At 40.5% G+C, this 16,306-nt stretch overlaps 1 protein-coding gene across 1 annotated transcript in view; it reads right to left on the bottom strand.

Moving 5' to 3' along the window:
* Positions 1-230: 230 nt before the first annotated feature.
* The window catches only part of aspm (assembly factor for spindle microtubules), a 72,052-nt gene continuing 55,976 nt past the window's right edge, over positions 231-16,306 (bottom strand). Inside the window, exons 22-29 of the mRNA XM_080195854.1 lie at positions 12,574-12,783; positions 9,226-9,375; positions 8,262-8,453; positions 7,174-7,366; positions 4,639-4,793; positions 3,965-4,141; positions 1,603-1,775; positions 231-608 (exon numbers count right to left, since the gene is read on the bottom strand). Coding sequence (XP_080051980.1) covers positions 506-608; positions 1,603-1,775; positions 3,965-4,141; positions 4,639-4,793; positions 7,174-7,366; positions 8,262-8,453; positions 9,226-9,375; positions 12,574-12,783 — 1,353 coding nt within the window. The 3' untranslated portion in view covers positions 231-505. The remainder of the gene's footprint in view (positions 609-1,602; positions 1,776-3,964; positions 4,142-4,638; positions 4,794-7,173; positions 7,367-8,261; positions 8,454-9,225; positions 9,376-12,573; positions 12,784-16,306) is intronic.

The raw sequence follows: 16,306 nt of genomic DNA, 5'->3' as shown, positions 1-16,306 counted from the left end.
CTCTTGTTGGAGATGGTTAGTGCCATCAGGAGGTTATGTTTAAGTACACTTGTCACAACCTCTCCCATCACTTTGCTGTTAGATTGCAAATGGCTGGAGCAGTCAACATTATTCAGCAATGTAGCAAGTGGAAAGAATTGACACGATGAAACATTTCTGTACTGTTCATTACATACAGTATTGTAAAGATTTATTTCTAAATTGTACTAAAAACAAGCTTAGTAGAGGTATACAAATATGAACAAATTCAATTAATTCATTTTAAAAGACTTGTAAGAAATAGTCCATAGAAATAATTTTGCTCCTACTTGTTTTTCAGATTAAAGATGGAAGATACATTTTCATCATGATATTTGATATACATGTGAAACCAAACCAAACATAACAACATTAACAAAATTTACACAAGGAATACAGTGCAGATAAGTTTTAAGAATTTGTTTTTGTGTACACATTTACATGAACATTTATCAAAGATCAACTATTATTTTCCACTATTGACATTTTAAATAGAAATTCCAAGTGTATCCACAACCAACTGAATGGCTTTCAGAGGATCCACAATTTCTTTCATATTGTCTCTCCTTAATACCCAGTCTGGTTTTAGTCTGCAGAACAAAAACAACAACATAAAAGTGTTATAGAACAGAAGAAAAATGGAATAGGTGAAAGTTTATTAATTAGTCACAAGTAGGCTTACATTCACACTGCAATGAAGGTACTGTGAAAATCCCCTAGTCACCAGACTCTGGCGCCTGTTCAGGTACACTGAGGAAGAATTTAGCATGGCCACTTCACCTAACCTGCACAGCTTTGGACTGTGGGAGGAAACCAGAGCACCAGGAGGAAACCTACACAGACACAGGGAGAATGTGCACACTCCAGACAGTGACCCATGCTGGGAATCGAACCCAGGTCCCTGGCACAGTGTTAACCACTGTGTCACCATGCCACCCCAGGTGAGTGCAAGAGAATGATGACGGGGGTGATTCTCTGACTTGGCGCAGATTGTGCTGATCCCGAGGAATAGTGTGCAGGCCTCAAAATTACACCTAGTGCCAAACAGTTTGTGATCCTCCCAGCCCTTTTCTAATGGTGCAAAGAGAAAGAACACGAGGCCAATTAACATATTTAAAGTAGCATTAAAAACGCACTGCCCTTTTGACTCCCACCGCACAGGATTCTCTGGTCTTCAGGTACAGCGTGAGCGAAGCACCCCTGTGGTCAGGGGGCAGGTCGGGTGGTGCCCATCCAACAGTGGCAGAGCAGTGCCAAAAGGGTGAGGCAAGCCCCGATACCAGTGACCCATGTCAGAGATGAGGGGGAGACAAGGGTGAGGGTCGTCCAGTACAGTTGAGATCAAGATGCCTTATGAAACAACGCCTGAGTGCTCTGAAGCCAGGCTCACTGGAGTGTTTAGACCCCATTCCCTAGTGCTGACAAAATTTCCAACTCCCCAAAAAAATGTGGGAGGATTGTGGAGCGAAGTGTGCCTGAGAGACCGGTGCGGATCGCTCCATTACTTTCGCTGTTATGACACTTAATTGGCTTTTTGGAGAATTCCTCCCGACATCATTCAAATATTAGAAAATGGCTTCTTACTTAGAAACTAATCTTGTTCGCACAGGTGTGGCCGGAATATATGAAACACCATTGCAAGGGGCAGACATCCGCAGCTTCACATTAATTCTATCCATATCCATCTTGTGTTTCCTCACAGTTAGCTGGTAAATGCTACGGATACGATCTACCACTCTGGGTAAGCTTCGGATCTCCTGAAAACAGACAGCGCAACAGCATCATCAAAATGCCCATTTCTAGTCTCCACTTTGGTGGGAAAAAGGAGAAAACAACAATAAATAAATCATGATCCATAATTTACTTTTTGCCATTACATTTATCTCAGCAAAATAAAAATAGCCAACTGTTATTTTCTGTAGACAAATAAACACAATATTGGCATCAATTTCAGTACACAGTCTCTTATGTAAATCTACTTATATATTTGTATTTTAAAACAATGCAATTTTAATAGATATAACCTGGTGTGATCCCAACCTTTAAATCTATAACAAGCCCCAGGTAACATATTCGCTTACTGAAATTATCATTAAAGTCAAATATCTTGATTGCCATTTACATCGATAACTGACTGAAGCTTCAATGTGAAGCTAACATATTTTTTAAATTCTTTCATGAGATGTGGATGTTGCTGGCTAGGCCAGCATTTATTGTCCATCCCCAGCTGCCCATGAGAAAGTGGTGTTAAGCCACTTTCTTGAATGCTGCAATTCTTGCATACACAGTGCTGTTTGGAAGCAAGGTCCAGGATTTTGACTTGGCAAGAATGAAGTAAAGGTGATGTAGCTCCTGGTCAGGATGGTACGTGGCTTGCAGAGGAACTTGTAGGTGGTGGTGCTCCCATCCATCTGTTGCCCTTCTTAGTGATAATGGTTATGGGTTTGGAAGGTGTTGCCCAAGGAATCTTGTAGTGCACCTCATTGTGTGCCAGGGCTGGCGTGGGTGATGTTGGTGGTGGATAGGCTAATTAAGTGGGCTTTGACCTTGATGGTGTTGCGCTTCTCAGGTATGTTATTGGAGTAGCATCTTGCAGCATTAGCCCGGGATTGAGACGGTTGACCTCCAAAAATCACAACACCTTGCTTTGTGCTTGATAGGACTCTGACAAGTGGAGAGAAAACCCCCTCATTCCTCGTCGATTTTTACAGAGCTCCATTTCATTAGAAGTCATCACCAGACAACCTCTTGATCTCTGTGATATTCAAAAACTCCCTCTAGAAAGGGCAAGCTATCACAGGGAACCATAACTCTGAGGTCACAGAGGTGTAAGAGTTGTTTTAAGGTCAATAGCATTGGGCTGGGAGCCATTTAAAGTGTTTCAAAGTTCAGATGATCCTCTTTGTCACCTGTGTGGAGTGCAGGTCACATGTGTCAACACAGCTGAATCTCGGACACTAACATCCATTGATCTCTAGCATTTATTTACTTTAAAATTGTTTTCTTAGGTAGCATTGCTTAGAACTGAAATATGCTTGTCAATGTGAACCTTGTCACTTATGCTGGAGTATACAAATGAAATATTTATAAGCAAAAAAAAATCTCTCAGCACGTGGAGTAAGTTTTGTAGGGCTAAACTTGGTCGAATTAGTTAAATGACAGTTACAGAGTGGAGTTAATTAATTTGTCACAGGAACAAAGATCAGAATTACAAAGGTGAAAAGATGGAATTTGCAGTGAGTTATATACTTGTGCAGAGCTTGCTATTTGGCTTTTTCTAATTTGCTGGAATCTTGTAAATATTTAGTGTAGTTGCCATCACCTTTACTGTAAAAATTACAGATGTCAACTCTCTTTCCTTCAGCACAGGCAATAGGTGTGGGGCTGTACAGATCAGGAAATGTCATGGATTGATTCCTAATGTACAATAATTTGATCATTACAATTGGGACAATCAACGGTACAATTGACTAAGACTTGAAGAAAGTGTGGGAGGAAATTTGATCAAAGAAAGGCATTTTCAAAATATTCCTCACTACAATTCAGTGACCCTCTTTGGAATCAAACAGGAATAGCATGACAGCAGCTCAGATGATGCTCTTACATGAAATAGCCTGCCACTCATTCAAAGTTGGAGGCCATGCAGGAGGCTTAGTCAATTTGTAAATTACCAGAGAACAATTGGCAGCATGGCAAGGAATCAATGCATTTGAGAGCAGAGGTAACAAAGTACGAGTAAACCCAATTCAAATAGAAGTCTGTTGCATAAATTGTATGTCTTGCAACTATGCTTTTTCAGTCTTTGGATTGTTATACAGCAGATATCTGTATTTAATATCAAGAAGCAAAACAGCCAATTTCCAGATTAAACATGATTCAAACTAGGAACAACTCCGTCTATAACTAAAAATGTTCTACAATATAACTTGAAGATACATTTACTCACCAATGCCCTCTGCGAATCTTTTGACAGAAGGGCCAGTAAACAGCAAACCTTAGTAAAAATGCTGCCACATTTGTCTGATGTCTTGTCACCAGCTTTCCCTCTGTACATGTGCAACAGGTTGAGTAACGTATTAATGGAATTGTCCACTTCATACACCACTGCAGATGTTTTCTGATACTGGAGATCATGAAACAAAAATGCAATTTTATTCATTCATAGCTGAAATTAAACTAAATCTTTATGCTGAAAATGAAAAGAAAACCTAAAAAGGCAATGGTCTGTTTACAATTAAAAGTAAAGTGAAGTTTATCAGTCACAATTAGGCTTACATTCACACTGTATTGAAGTTACTGTCAGAATCCCCTAGTCGCCACACTTCGGTGTCTGTCGGGTACATTGAGGGAAAATTTAGCATGGCCAGTGCACTAACCTGCACATCTTTGGACTGTGGGAGGAAACCCACGTAGACATAGGGAGAATGTGCAAACTCCACACAGACAGTGACCCAAGCTGGGAATTGAACCTGGGTCCCTGATGCTATGAGGCAGCACTGCTAACCAGTGTGCCACCCATTACTTAATTACTTGATCAAGCATAAATTTTCCACATAATGTTATACAATAGTGATAAAAACAAATTACATATAGCAAAACAGGAAAAGAAACAACTAGTACCTTTGAAAGATTGAACAGAACTTGAATAGCACACTTAATAACATCCATGGAAGGCACACTGCGATTACAACTCCTGATCAAACTTAAGATGATAGGTGTTGCTCCACTTCGGGCAAGATTTTCACAGCAAATGGAAGAAAGCCTGGTTACAACCTCTGAAAATAAAATTAATGATTCCTGTTAAAATGATGAAATGTTTTGCAGCTAGGATTAACAAAAAACTTTGATGAAATTAGCAAATTAATATCCATTAGAAGAGCAGATTTCAACTAAAAAAATCTTAAAAGCACTTGACAGAAGACAATAAATGTATGTTACATTACAAACCACTGTCTCATCTGTAACCCATCCCTCAAGTGCTTGAAGTTGTTACCACTTTCCAACTCAACGCTTATCTGTCTAGCACCTAAGTGTTTGAACCTCTTCAATAATATTTCAATCCCTGCACTAGCAGTGAAATACCAATCTGTCACAAATTGCAACCTTGATGATTACGATGTCCTGTAACTTGATCTTTGACCTGCCTGTCTGATTCTACTCTCGTCTTTTCAGTTGTAACCAGAAAATCTCATTGGAGAAGTTCAAGGATGATCAAAATCTAGATCAGCTTGTTATCATCAATGGGATAAAGAAAGAATGATGTGGAGATGCCAGTGTTGGATTGGGGTAAACACAGCAAGAAGTCTCACAACACCAGGTTAAAGTCCAATAGGTTTATTTGTCAACAAACACTACTAGCTTTTGGAGCACTGCTCCTTCAGCAGGTGAGTGGGAGTTCTACTTACAAACAGGGCATATAAAGACAAACTCAATTTACAAAATAATGGTTGGAAATCAAGTCTTTACAGGTAATCAAGTCTTAAAAGGTACAGACAATGTGAGTGGAGAGAGGGTTGAGCATTAGTTAGAGAAATGTGTATTGTCTCCAGCCAGGACAGTTAGCGAGGTTTTGCAAGCCCAAGCAAGTCATGGAAGTTACAGATATGAACCCAAGATCCCGGTTGAGGCCGTCCTCGTGTGCAGAACTTGGCTATCAGTTTCTGCTCAGCAACTCTGTATCGTCATGTGTCGTGAAGAATGCCTTGGAGAATGCTTACCTGAAGATCGGAGGCTGAATTCCCATGACCACTGAAATGTTCCCCAACAGGAAAAGAACACTCTTGCCTGGTGATTGTCCAGCAGTGACCATGCAGACGCCATGACATCGGATGAATGAACACCACTTGACAACCACCAGGCAAGAGTGTTCTCTTCCTGTTGGGGAACATTTCATTGGTCACAGGCATTCAGTCCCTGATCTTTGGGTAAGCATTCTCCAAGGTGGCCTTCACGAGACAGCAGAGCAGAAACTGACAGCCAAGTTCTGCACACAAAGACGGCCTCAATTGGGATCTTGGGTTCAAGTTACACTGTCTGTAACCCCCACGACTTGCCTGGGCTTGCAATATCTCACCAACTGTCCTGGCTGGAGTCAATACACATCTCTTTAACCTGTGCTTAACCCTTTCTCCACTCATTGTCTGTAAGACTTGATTGCCTGTAAAGACTCAAATTCCAAGCATTATTTGAGTTTGTGTCTTTACATGCTCTGTGTGTGAATAGAACTCCCACTCACCTGATGAAGGAGCAGCACTCCAAAAGCTTGTGGCTTTTGCTACTGACTAAACCTATTGGACTTTAACCTGGTGTTGTGAGGCTTGTTACTACAAAAGGAAGAAGCCAGATCAAGCAAGATGCAGAGATGGCATCACGATAGTTAATATCAAGTCTGGATTTGACAGTTGGAGACTAGCGAGCGCGCAAGGCAGCCAGGGCGAGCGAGCGAGAGAGCGAGAAAGAGAACATATGATCGAGCCAGGGCAAGGGGGAGAAAGACAGAGAGAGACAGAGAGAGAGAGAGAGAGAGAGAGAGAGAAAAAGACAGACAGACAGAGAGAGAGAGAGAGAAAAAAAGACAGACAGACAGAGAGAGAAAGAGAGAGAGAGAGAGAGAGAGAAAAAAAAAGACAGAGAGAGAGAAAAAAAAGACAGACAGACAGCGCAATCATGCCAGGGTGAGAGACATGACAGAGAGAGGGAAAGCCAGCGATCGCAAGTGAGCCTATGCCGAGAGGCAATAAATATAAATACACTGTCAGCTTCAGAAAAACAAACAGTCCAACTAGTAATAGAGTTCATTAATCAAACTCTCCATTAAAAGGAACAGAATGGTTATGTTATTGTACTGGTAATTAATTGAAATGTTGCAACAGCCTAACCAGTTCATTAATACCCCTGAAGGAAGGGAGGAAGCATGTCATCCTTACTTGTGTTGGGCTACATTGACTCAGAGCAATAAGACATTGGTAATAAGTGCTGCTCTCGCCAAAATCCCTTTCTAAAATTATGTGCAAGTTTCATTCTCAAAGTCCAAATACAAAAAGACAGTTAATTTCAGTACTCCAGCAATAAATTCAATTAAAGCAAATATTAATAAATAAATTGCACTGTTGGCTAATTTTATTGCACAAATGAATAAAATGGAAATATACAAACCTAAATGTTGTAAAGCTGCAAGTATGTCAGAGAAATGTTTGAATTTAAGAACATAATCCAAAGCCACAGCTGTTCGGTTACATAATTTCTGCTCCTCTGTGCTGTTCTGATTAGCCTGTTTAATGCGGCGTCTGATATTAATTATTTGAGAATGGTTGGTTTTCTTGCGCAAGCAATATCCCTTCCATAAAGCCTACAAAATTAGAAATGTATTTTGATGTATTCTATCAACACAAGTTAAACATTCCAATAAATTTAAATTCTATCAAGGTCATACTGGAATACATTAATAAAGCTCAATATTTTAAGAGCACAATGGTAAACCAGCATTACAACTGTTACGCAATTGACTTTAAATCTATTATTTGACTAATTAAAATCTACATGATAGTTTACAAAATCCAAAAATAATCAGAAAACTAAATTTAATAAATATACATTTTCTTTCTGCATGCAGTTTTGGTCGCCGCACCTGCGCAAGGATATTTTGGCCTTGGAGGGAGTACAGAGGAGGTTCACTAGGCTGATACCTGAGTTGAGGGGGTTGAGCTATGAGGAGAGGCTGAATAGACTGGGCTTGTACGCGTTAGAGTTTAGAAGGATGAGGGGAGATCTCATTGAGACATATAAGATGATGAAAGGGATGGATAGGGTAGAGGTGGAGAGGTTCTTCCCGATCAGAAAGGACAGCAGGACTAGAGGGCACAGCCTCAAGATAAGCGGGGGGGGCAGTTTAGAACAGAGTTCAGGAGGAACTTCTTCACTCAAAGGGTGGTGAATCTCTGGAATTCTCTGCCTGTATATATATATACACATATATATATATATATATATATAAAAATATATTTAAGACACAGGTGGATAGGTTTTTGGTAGGCAAGGGGATTAAGAGTTATGGGGAGAAAGCGGGAAAGTGGAACTGAGCCACTTCAGGTCAGCCATGATCTTGTTGAATGGCGAGAGGCAGGCTCGAAGGGCTAGATGGCCTACTCCTGCTCCTATTTCTTACGTTCTTATGTTCTCAAATTGTTCAGGTACAACCAGTGCACTAACTGACACCAGCAACCAATTACAAATAGCTTGAATACCTGTATTTTGATAATTCCTCCATGAAATCTTTGTTTCCGAGTTTTAGAAAGGAAATGTCTTACAACTTTCTGAATAACAACAGCAGCTCTGTGACGTCGCGTGAGCCAGGCCTTCACAGTTCGCTGTACTACAATGATCTTCTGACGATCATCAAGGTAACGGCTGCGTTGAAGACAAGTTCTAAACCATCTCTATAATGCAATATATGTAAAAAGTTAACAAATAACACAGAACGAGTGGACAAGTAGTCATTCATGGTAATGAAGTAATGTTGTAACAGGAGTATACCAGATCACTAGTAACAAACCACAAACTAGTAGCAGTAACTTAACTGAGCAGCTGCATGCAGATTTGAGATAGTGCTACAAACTGAGTCAGAAGGTTGTGGGTGTTAGCCAAAACCAATAACTTGAGCACAAAAAGCAAGGCTATCACTGTGGCGATGCCACATTGGTGGAGGTGCCATCTTTCAGAACAGAGATTGGCTTCTGCCTGTCGATTCAGCGAAGACAAAAGGTTCAACATCCTGGGCAACATTCATAGCTCAGATATGGCTGGAAAAACAGACTTTCTAGCTTTTCATTGATTTTCTGTTTGGGAATGTTAATGTGTATAGTAGGTTGCCTCATACAGTTACATAACAATAATTATTTTCATGAAGAAATCCAACTGATATGAATTGCTTACGAAGATTTGAAGGCATTTTTTCAGTAGATTAAACATTCGTGTGCAATAGTAACAACTTTGAAGGATAAAGTGACTTAATAAAGATTCTGCCTTATAATGAAGCACAGTGGGGATAAGTATTCCAGTCAACACAAGGTAGTATATATATTGTAAACAGCTACACTATTTTAGACAGTGATCATAAAATGTCTTCCTCGTCAAATATTTAAACTTTCACATCTTAGGAAATGTTGTTTCAATCTGGGATGATCTTCGTCTTTTTCATTATTATTTTACCTGGATACATATGACAGAATTGATCTCTTCTTCTGCACATTTAAGAAGCCTGTATTGTCTGTACATTCTTTGAATCTTTAAGGCACAAAGGTGATGATAGGCAGCAGCAGTAAAACAAAGCCTCTTTTGTGCCAATTTGTGCTCAACAATCTGTATTTGAACAGAAAATATAAATAAACCATAAATTCATGTGGCAACATCAGCACAGTGAAATGGGTACTCATGGCATTACATTATTCAGCAAAATCAGATTTTTAAATTTGAGTATTGGATAAACTATTTGCACCTGTGATCACACATGTTCTTTGTGGAACAAAATATAGATTCAAGATATAAACAAAATCCTGGAACCCATTACATCTTTCCACTTCCTAACATCTGCCTCTTACACAAGTCAAATACATTATGCTCTAACTATCTACAAACAGCCTATTGGTTAAAGGGCAAAAGACAGCAGGGGCTTTCATATGTAGTCTCTCCATTCCCAGCAACCTGGCTTGAAACAGTCCTCTTAATTTCATTTAGACCATGTAGTAGAATTTTTCTTTTTCAGCTCAAGATTTACCTTTCACAAATAGTTTGCTTCTTCTCTTCATCCACCCACAAATTCTAGCCTTTAGCAAAATTTTAATAATCTTTGACTGAAAATTAGGAGAAAAGTGTACTGTTGACACACTAAGACGGCTGCATTGCTCAGATTTCCTTTACAAACCCAGTAAATCATCAATTTCTTCCTGCCTTATTCCCATTTATGCTATGTAATTTTAGACATGCGTAGATTAAGGAAAGCCAGCATGGATTTATTAAGTCAAATTGCGCTTAATGATCTTCATTGGGTTTTTAGATGAGGGAACAGAGAGTTGATGTGGCAATGTGGACTTTCAAAACGTAAGACAAAGTGACATACAATTAAACCAGCCAACAAAACTGAAGTTTGCTGAACAGTGACAGCATGAATATAAAGTTCGTTGAGTGACGAGAAACAGAGCAGCTGTGAAGAGTTGTTTTTTTTTTCTAGACTGAAGGATGGTATGTACTGGTAGTCCCCAGTGGTTGGTATTAGGACCATAGTGTCTTCTGGTCAATTCGAATGCATTTTCAATACTGGAGAAATTTTAGTGATTAATTCAAAATTGACCAATGATGAATGTCAAAGCAAAGAAGATTAGAATTGTTACATCATCTCTTAAGCTGCTGCAGTCCTTGTGGTGTTGGTACACCTACAGTGCTGTTAAGGAGGGAGCACCAAGGTTTTGACCCAGTGACAACGATTGAGTGGTGATATATTTCCAAGTCAGGATGGTGAATGACTTGGAAGTGAACTTCTAGCTGATATATTTGCTGCTCTTGTCCTTCTAGATGGTATTTGTCATGAGTTTGCAAGGTGGTGTCTAAGGAGCTTTAGCAGTGCATCATATACATGGTACACACTGCTGCTACTGTATATCAGTAGTGAAGGATAGGATACATTTAGATATAACCAAGATAACAATACACACAGTGCATACCAAAACAATACTCTCTTTGTGATGATTCACTTACACTAGTTTTCAAAAATGGACACTTGACTTTAAAACATGAACTTTTACGTGATTAGGATAATTCATTCATTCAAACAAACAAAAACAGATAGAAAGAGAGCGTAGGCAATAACTCTGAAAGATATAGATGCATCACAAAGATCTGGCAAGACACAAGACTAACAAAACCATGCTACTGAGTATTATGGCTGTTGTTCTCATATGTAACAATCATTATCAGGATCAGCAAGAAGCGAAAATAATTCCAGATTGTTTCCTTTTGAAGTAATGTATTTGCCCATCCTTTTGTTAGCATTCCCAGTTAGATGATTACAATGGGATATGACTAAATATTAGTTCATTTTATATTTTTTGCATGGTGCCCTGAATATCATGAATGATTCTGTGTTGAATGTTTCACAGTGCAGGCTGTGGATTTTTTTTAAAAAAGTTATGCTGTCAAAATAATGGGCAGGAATTTATGGCTCAAGCGAAATCGGAAACTTGCACCCAAAGTCAAAGGACATTTCCATCATCTGCCCCTCGCTTGCTCCCATTCTGTGGCGGGTGGGGTGGTAGAATTCCAGCAAATATCTTTTTGCCATTTCCTGTTGTAATGAGGTTGTTGAGGAATTAAGGAAATCTCTTTCCTGTTTATTTTAATGAATTTTGATCTTTTGTCACATTATCGAACCCAAGTATTGCGAAAGTGCTAATTCAATGACCTAGACTTGGGTATACACGGCACGATTTCAAAATTTGCAAACGACACAAAAATATTATGAACAATGAGGAGGATCATGATAGACTTCAAGAGGGCATGGCTGGTGGAATGATGTATGGCAGGTGAAATTTAATGACAGAAAAGTGTGAAGTGAGACATTGAAGAATAAGGCGAGGCAATATGAAATAAATACAATTCTAAAGGGAGTGCAGGAACAGAGGAACTTGAAGCTCCAGGATCACAAATTATCAGAAATGGCAGGACAAATTGAGAGATTGGTTAATGAGGCATATGGGATCCTCAGCTTTATAACTAAAGGCATAGAGTGCAAAAGCAAGGCAATTATAATGAACCTTTATAAAACACAGGTTTGGCCTCAATTGGAATGTTTTATTCAATCTGGCTATGACACTTTAGGAAGGATGTGAAGGCATTAGAGAAGGCACAGAAAAGATTCACAAGAATAGTTCCAGGAATGAGAAACTTCAGTCACATGGATAGATTGAAGAAACTGGTGTTGTTCTCTGCAAAATAAAGATCGAGAAGAAATTGGATACAGATATTCAAAACCTTGAGTAGCTAGGCAGACTAGATAGAAAGACAATCAATTTCCATTGGCAGAAGGGTGGATAACAGGTATTAAATGATTGACAATAGAACTAAAGGCAACTTAAGGAAGATTGTTTTTACACAAGTCATTATGGCACAGAATACATTGCCTAAAAGGGTAGTAGAGGCAGAATCAAGGGTGTTTCCAAAAGGAAACTTGGTAAGTATCCAAAGAAAAATGTTTGAGGATGACAGGGAAAATACAAAGTAGTGGGGCAAACTAAATTACTTTTGTAGAGAGCTAGCATAAACTCAATGGGCTGAATAGTTACGGCGCAAATTAGACCATTCTATGATTCTAACTTTAGCAGATAGAAAAAACTGAAGCCCCATGTCATCAATTGCTCATTAAGCATCTTGTAAAAGTAGAAGCCACAAGATGTATTTTCTATAGAGAGCCAAAACATTTTGGGACATTTATAGAGCCCTAATTATATTTAAAATAAGCTTCAATAAGTTAGAACTCATCGAAATGCTTAATTAAGAAAATTATACCTTTTTGCGAACAAGCCATCCACGACATATAGATTGCAAGAGAATTGTAGCCTCTCTGATTTTTTTGTATTTCATTTTTTCCGTCTTAGCAAGCTGCCAGTTTCTGTAAATTCTTTGTATAACCATTGCAGCTATTCTTTGCCGTACAAACTTCTTTCTTTGGTTATAACTCCTGTATGCAAGCTGAATTTGACAGGCAGCTTCATGTTTCTGTAATTCAAATAACAGATAATAAATTCAGATGGTATATCAATTTTGCAATATGCAATCTGCTCCAGCAACTTGACTTTGGATACACAGTTTCAAATATTATTTGAAAAAAGTTACATAGGACAAGTTCAAAGTAATTTGTCAGTACTTTGAACATTTAGAATAATGGGATCATGCCTCACAAACCTCCTGAAACTTGAAGAAATTAAATCACTGAATTTGAAATGCAGAAAGTTCTCAATCTGAGAAGAAATAACCAATTACATTCCAGAGATATTTTCTGGAACTCTTGTGGTTCATAATAATGAAAGGCAGCCAGCCAGTAGCTGATGACAAAGTTATGCAAATATACAATGGAAAGGAAACTTTAACTCAAAAAACATGGACAAATTAAGCAGATGCATTGTACATTTTTATCATACATAAACATGACAGAATACATGGATTGGGGAGAGTGGCAGAATAATCCATGTACACAGTATTGTGATTACAGCAGGCAGTGCTGGAATGTAATAAGGTTTACATCCCCAAAAGGAGAAAATGCAGGCCATTAATAAAAGGTACTCTGGCAAAGGATCCACATCCAATTTGACATTCTGTCTCTACTCGCTTGACACAAAAGACCAAACCCAATCATCTTAACCCTTTGTTGGAAGATAATGGACGATATTAGTCATGACCTGACGTTTACAAAGTTAGTGTTCAAAACAAAAAGCTGCAAACAAAATTAGACATTTTATCTTAGCACTGATCTTCATTGGGCAGGTTTTTGCATAGCTTTCAGTTTAAAGGGTTTTTTTTATTCTTTCATAAGACGTGGGTGCCACTGGCGAGGCCAGCATTGATTGCCCATCCCTAACTGAAGTGAACATAAGAACGTAAGAAATAGGAGCAGGAGTAGGCCATCTAGCCCCTCGAGCCTGCCCCGCCATTCAATAAGATCATGGCTGATCTGTCGTGGCTCAGTTCCACAATCCCGCCCTCTCCCCATAACCCTTAATTCCCTTGCCTATCAAAAACCTATCAACCCACATCTTAAAAATATTGAGCGACGCAGCCTCCACCACTTCAATGGGCAGAGAATTCCAGAGATTCACCACCCTTTGAGTGAAGAAGTTCCTCAACTCCGTTCTAAACCACCCCCCCCTTTATCCTGAGGCTGCGCCCTCTAGTCCTACTGTCCTTTCTGAGCGGGAAGAGCCTCTCCACCTCTATCCTATCCATCCCATTCAACATCTTATACGTCTCAATGAGATCTCCCCTCATTCTTCTAAACTCTAACGAGTACAAGCCTAGTTTATTCAGCCTCTCCTCATAGCTCAAGCCCCTCAACTCCGGCATCAGCCTAGTAAACCTCCTCTGCACTCCCTCCAAGGCCAAAATATCCTTGCTTAAGTGCGGCGACCAAAACTGCACACAGTACTCCAGCTGTGGCCTCACCAGCGCCCTATACAGCTGCAGCAAGACCTCCCTACTTTTATATTCAATCCCCCTCGCTATGAAGGCCAGCATCCCATTCGCCTTCCTGACCACCTGCTGCACCTGCAGACTGGGTTTTTGCGACTCATGCACAAGGACCCCGAGGTCCCGCTGCACCGTCGCATGCTGCAGTTTTTCGCCACGTAAGTAATAGTCCTTCCTACCATTATTCCTACCAAAGTGGACAACCTCACATTTGCCAACATTAAATTCCATTTGCCAGTTCCTGGCCCATTCGTCCAGCCTATCTAGATCCTTCTGCAGACTCTCCACACCCTCCGCACAATTTGCCGTTCCACCAATCTTGGTGTCATCAGCAAATTTCGACACCATACACTCGGTTCCCTCCTCCAGATCATCTATATAAATGGTGAATAGCTGAGGCCCCAGCACCGACCCCTGGGGCACTGCACTAGTCACCAACCGCCAATCCGAATAGCACCCATTGACCCCCACTCTCTGCCTCCTATTTGACAACCAATCCTCTATCCACGCTAACACCCTACCCCCAACTCCATGCCCCCTGACCTTCTGCAATAGCCTCTTGTGAGGCACCTTGTCAAACGCCTTCTGAAAATCAAGAAAGACCACATCCACCGGCTCTCCTCTATCCACCGCCCTAGACACATCCTCATAGAACTCCAATAAATTCGTCAGACACGACTTCCCCTTAACGAAACCGTGCTGCATCTGCTCCACCAAACAATTCTCCTCAAGATGCCTCGCTATTTTCTCCTTGATCACGGATTCTAACATTTTTCCTACAACAGACGTTAAACTAACCGGCCTGTAATTCCCCGCCTTTTGCCTGCCACCCTTCTTAAACAATGGCGTAACATTAGCCATTTTCCAATCTTCCGGCACTTCCCCGGAATCCAGCAACGTTTGGAAAATAATCACCTCTGCCATTTCCTTCAGAACCCTTAGATGCATTCTATCCGGTCCTGGGGACTTGTCCACAATCAGTCCCTCCAGTCTGTCGAGCACCACCTCTCCAGTAACAATAATGTCATTCAGGCCCTCCACTCCTACCATCTTTCCATCGCTAACATCCAGCAAATTATTCACGTCCTCCTCCGTGAAGACCGAAACAAAGAAGTTATTCAGGGCCTCAGCCATTTCCCCATCTCCTACCACTAAGTCCCCCCTCTCATCCTCTAAGGGCCCAATGTTCACCCTAGCCAGCCTCTTCCTTTTTATATATTTATAAAAACTCTTGCTATCCTTTTTTATATTAAACGCTAGCCCAGCTTCATAGTTTATCCTACCCTTCTTTATCAATTTCTTTGTCATTCTTTGTTGACATTTAAACCTCTCCCAATCCTCTTCTCGCCCACTACTCTTAGCAACTCTAAACGCATCCGCTTTTAATTTAACACTTGCCTTCACCTCCTTCGTTATCCACGGCTGATTACCTCTCCTCCTCCGATCCTTTTTAATCATCGGAATAAATTTCTGCTGAGCACCAAGAAAGATCTCCTTAAAGATCCTCCACTGTTCCTCAGCAGACCTACCTTCCAACACACTCCCCCAATCAACATTCGCCAATTCCTCTCTCATCCTACCATACTCCCCTCTGTTCAAACAAAGGACACATGTCCGGGAACCCACTTTCTCCTCCTCCATCTGCATCAGAAACTCCACCATACAATGATCACTCTTCCCAAGAGGATCCTTCACCACAAGGTCCCTAATTCTACCCACCTCACTACGTAACACCAGATCCAAGATAGCTCGCTCCCTCGTCGGCTCCAACACACACTGTTCGAGGAAACTATCCCGGCAGCATTCCAAGAACTCCTCCTCAAGCCCACCGCGTCCAACATGGGCCGACCAATCAATATGTAGATTGAAATCGCCCATAATTATCGCCGTTCCATTCCTGCATGCCGCATTTATTTGCGCGTTAACAGCCTGCCCCACCTCCAGATCATTATTCGGGGGCCTATAAACGACACCCACCAGTGTCTTCCTCCCTTTGCTGTTCCTAATCTCCACCCACAACGATTCCACGTTCTGCTCTTTGGTTCCTACATCATCCCTT

The sequence above is a fragment of the Carcharhinus amblyrhynchos genome, chromosome 9, assembly GCF_965287045.1.
Source record: "Carcharhinus amblyrhynchos chromosome 9, sCarAmb.v2.hapA, whole genome shotgun sequence".
Lineage (NCBI taxonomy): Eukaryota > Metazoa > Chordata > Chondrichthyes > Carcharhiniformes > Carcharhinidae > Carcharhinus > Carcharhinus amblyrhynchos.
The sequence above is the reverse complement of the archived record's forward strand: the minus strand, read 5'-3'. Positions and strand labels throughout refer to the sequence as shown.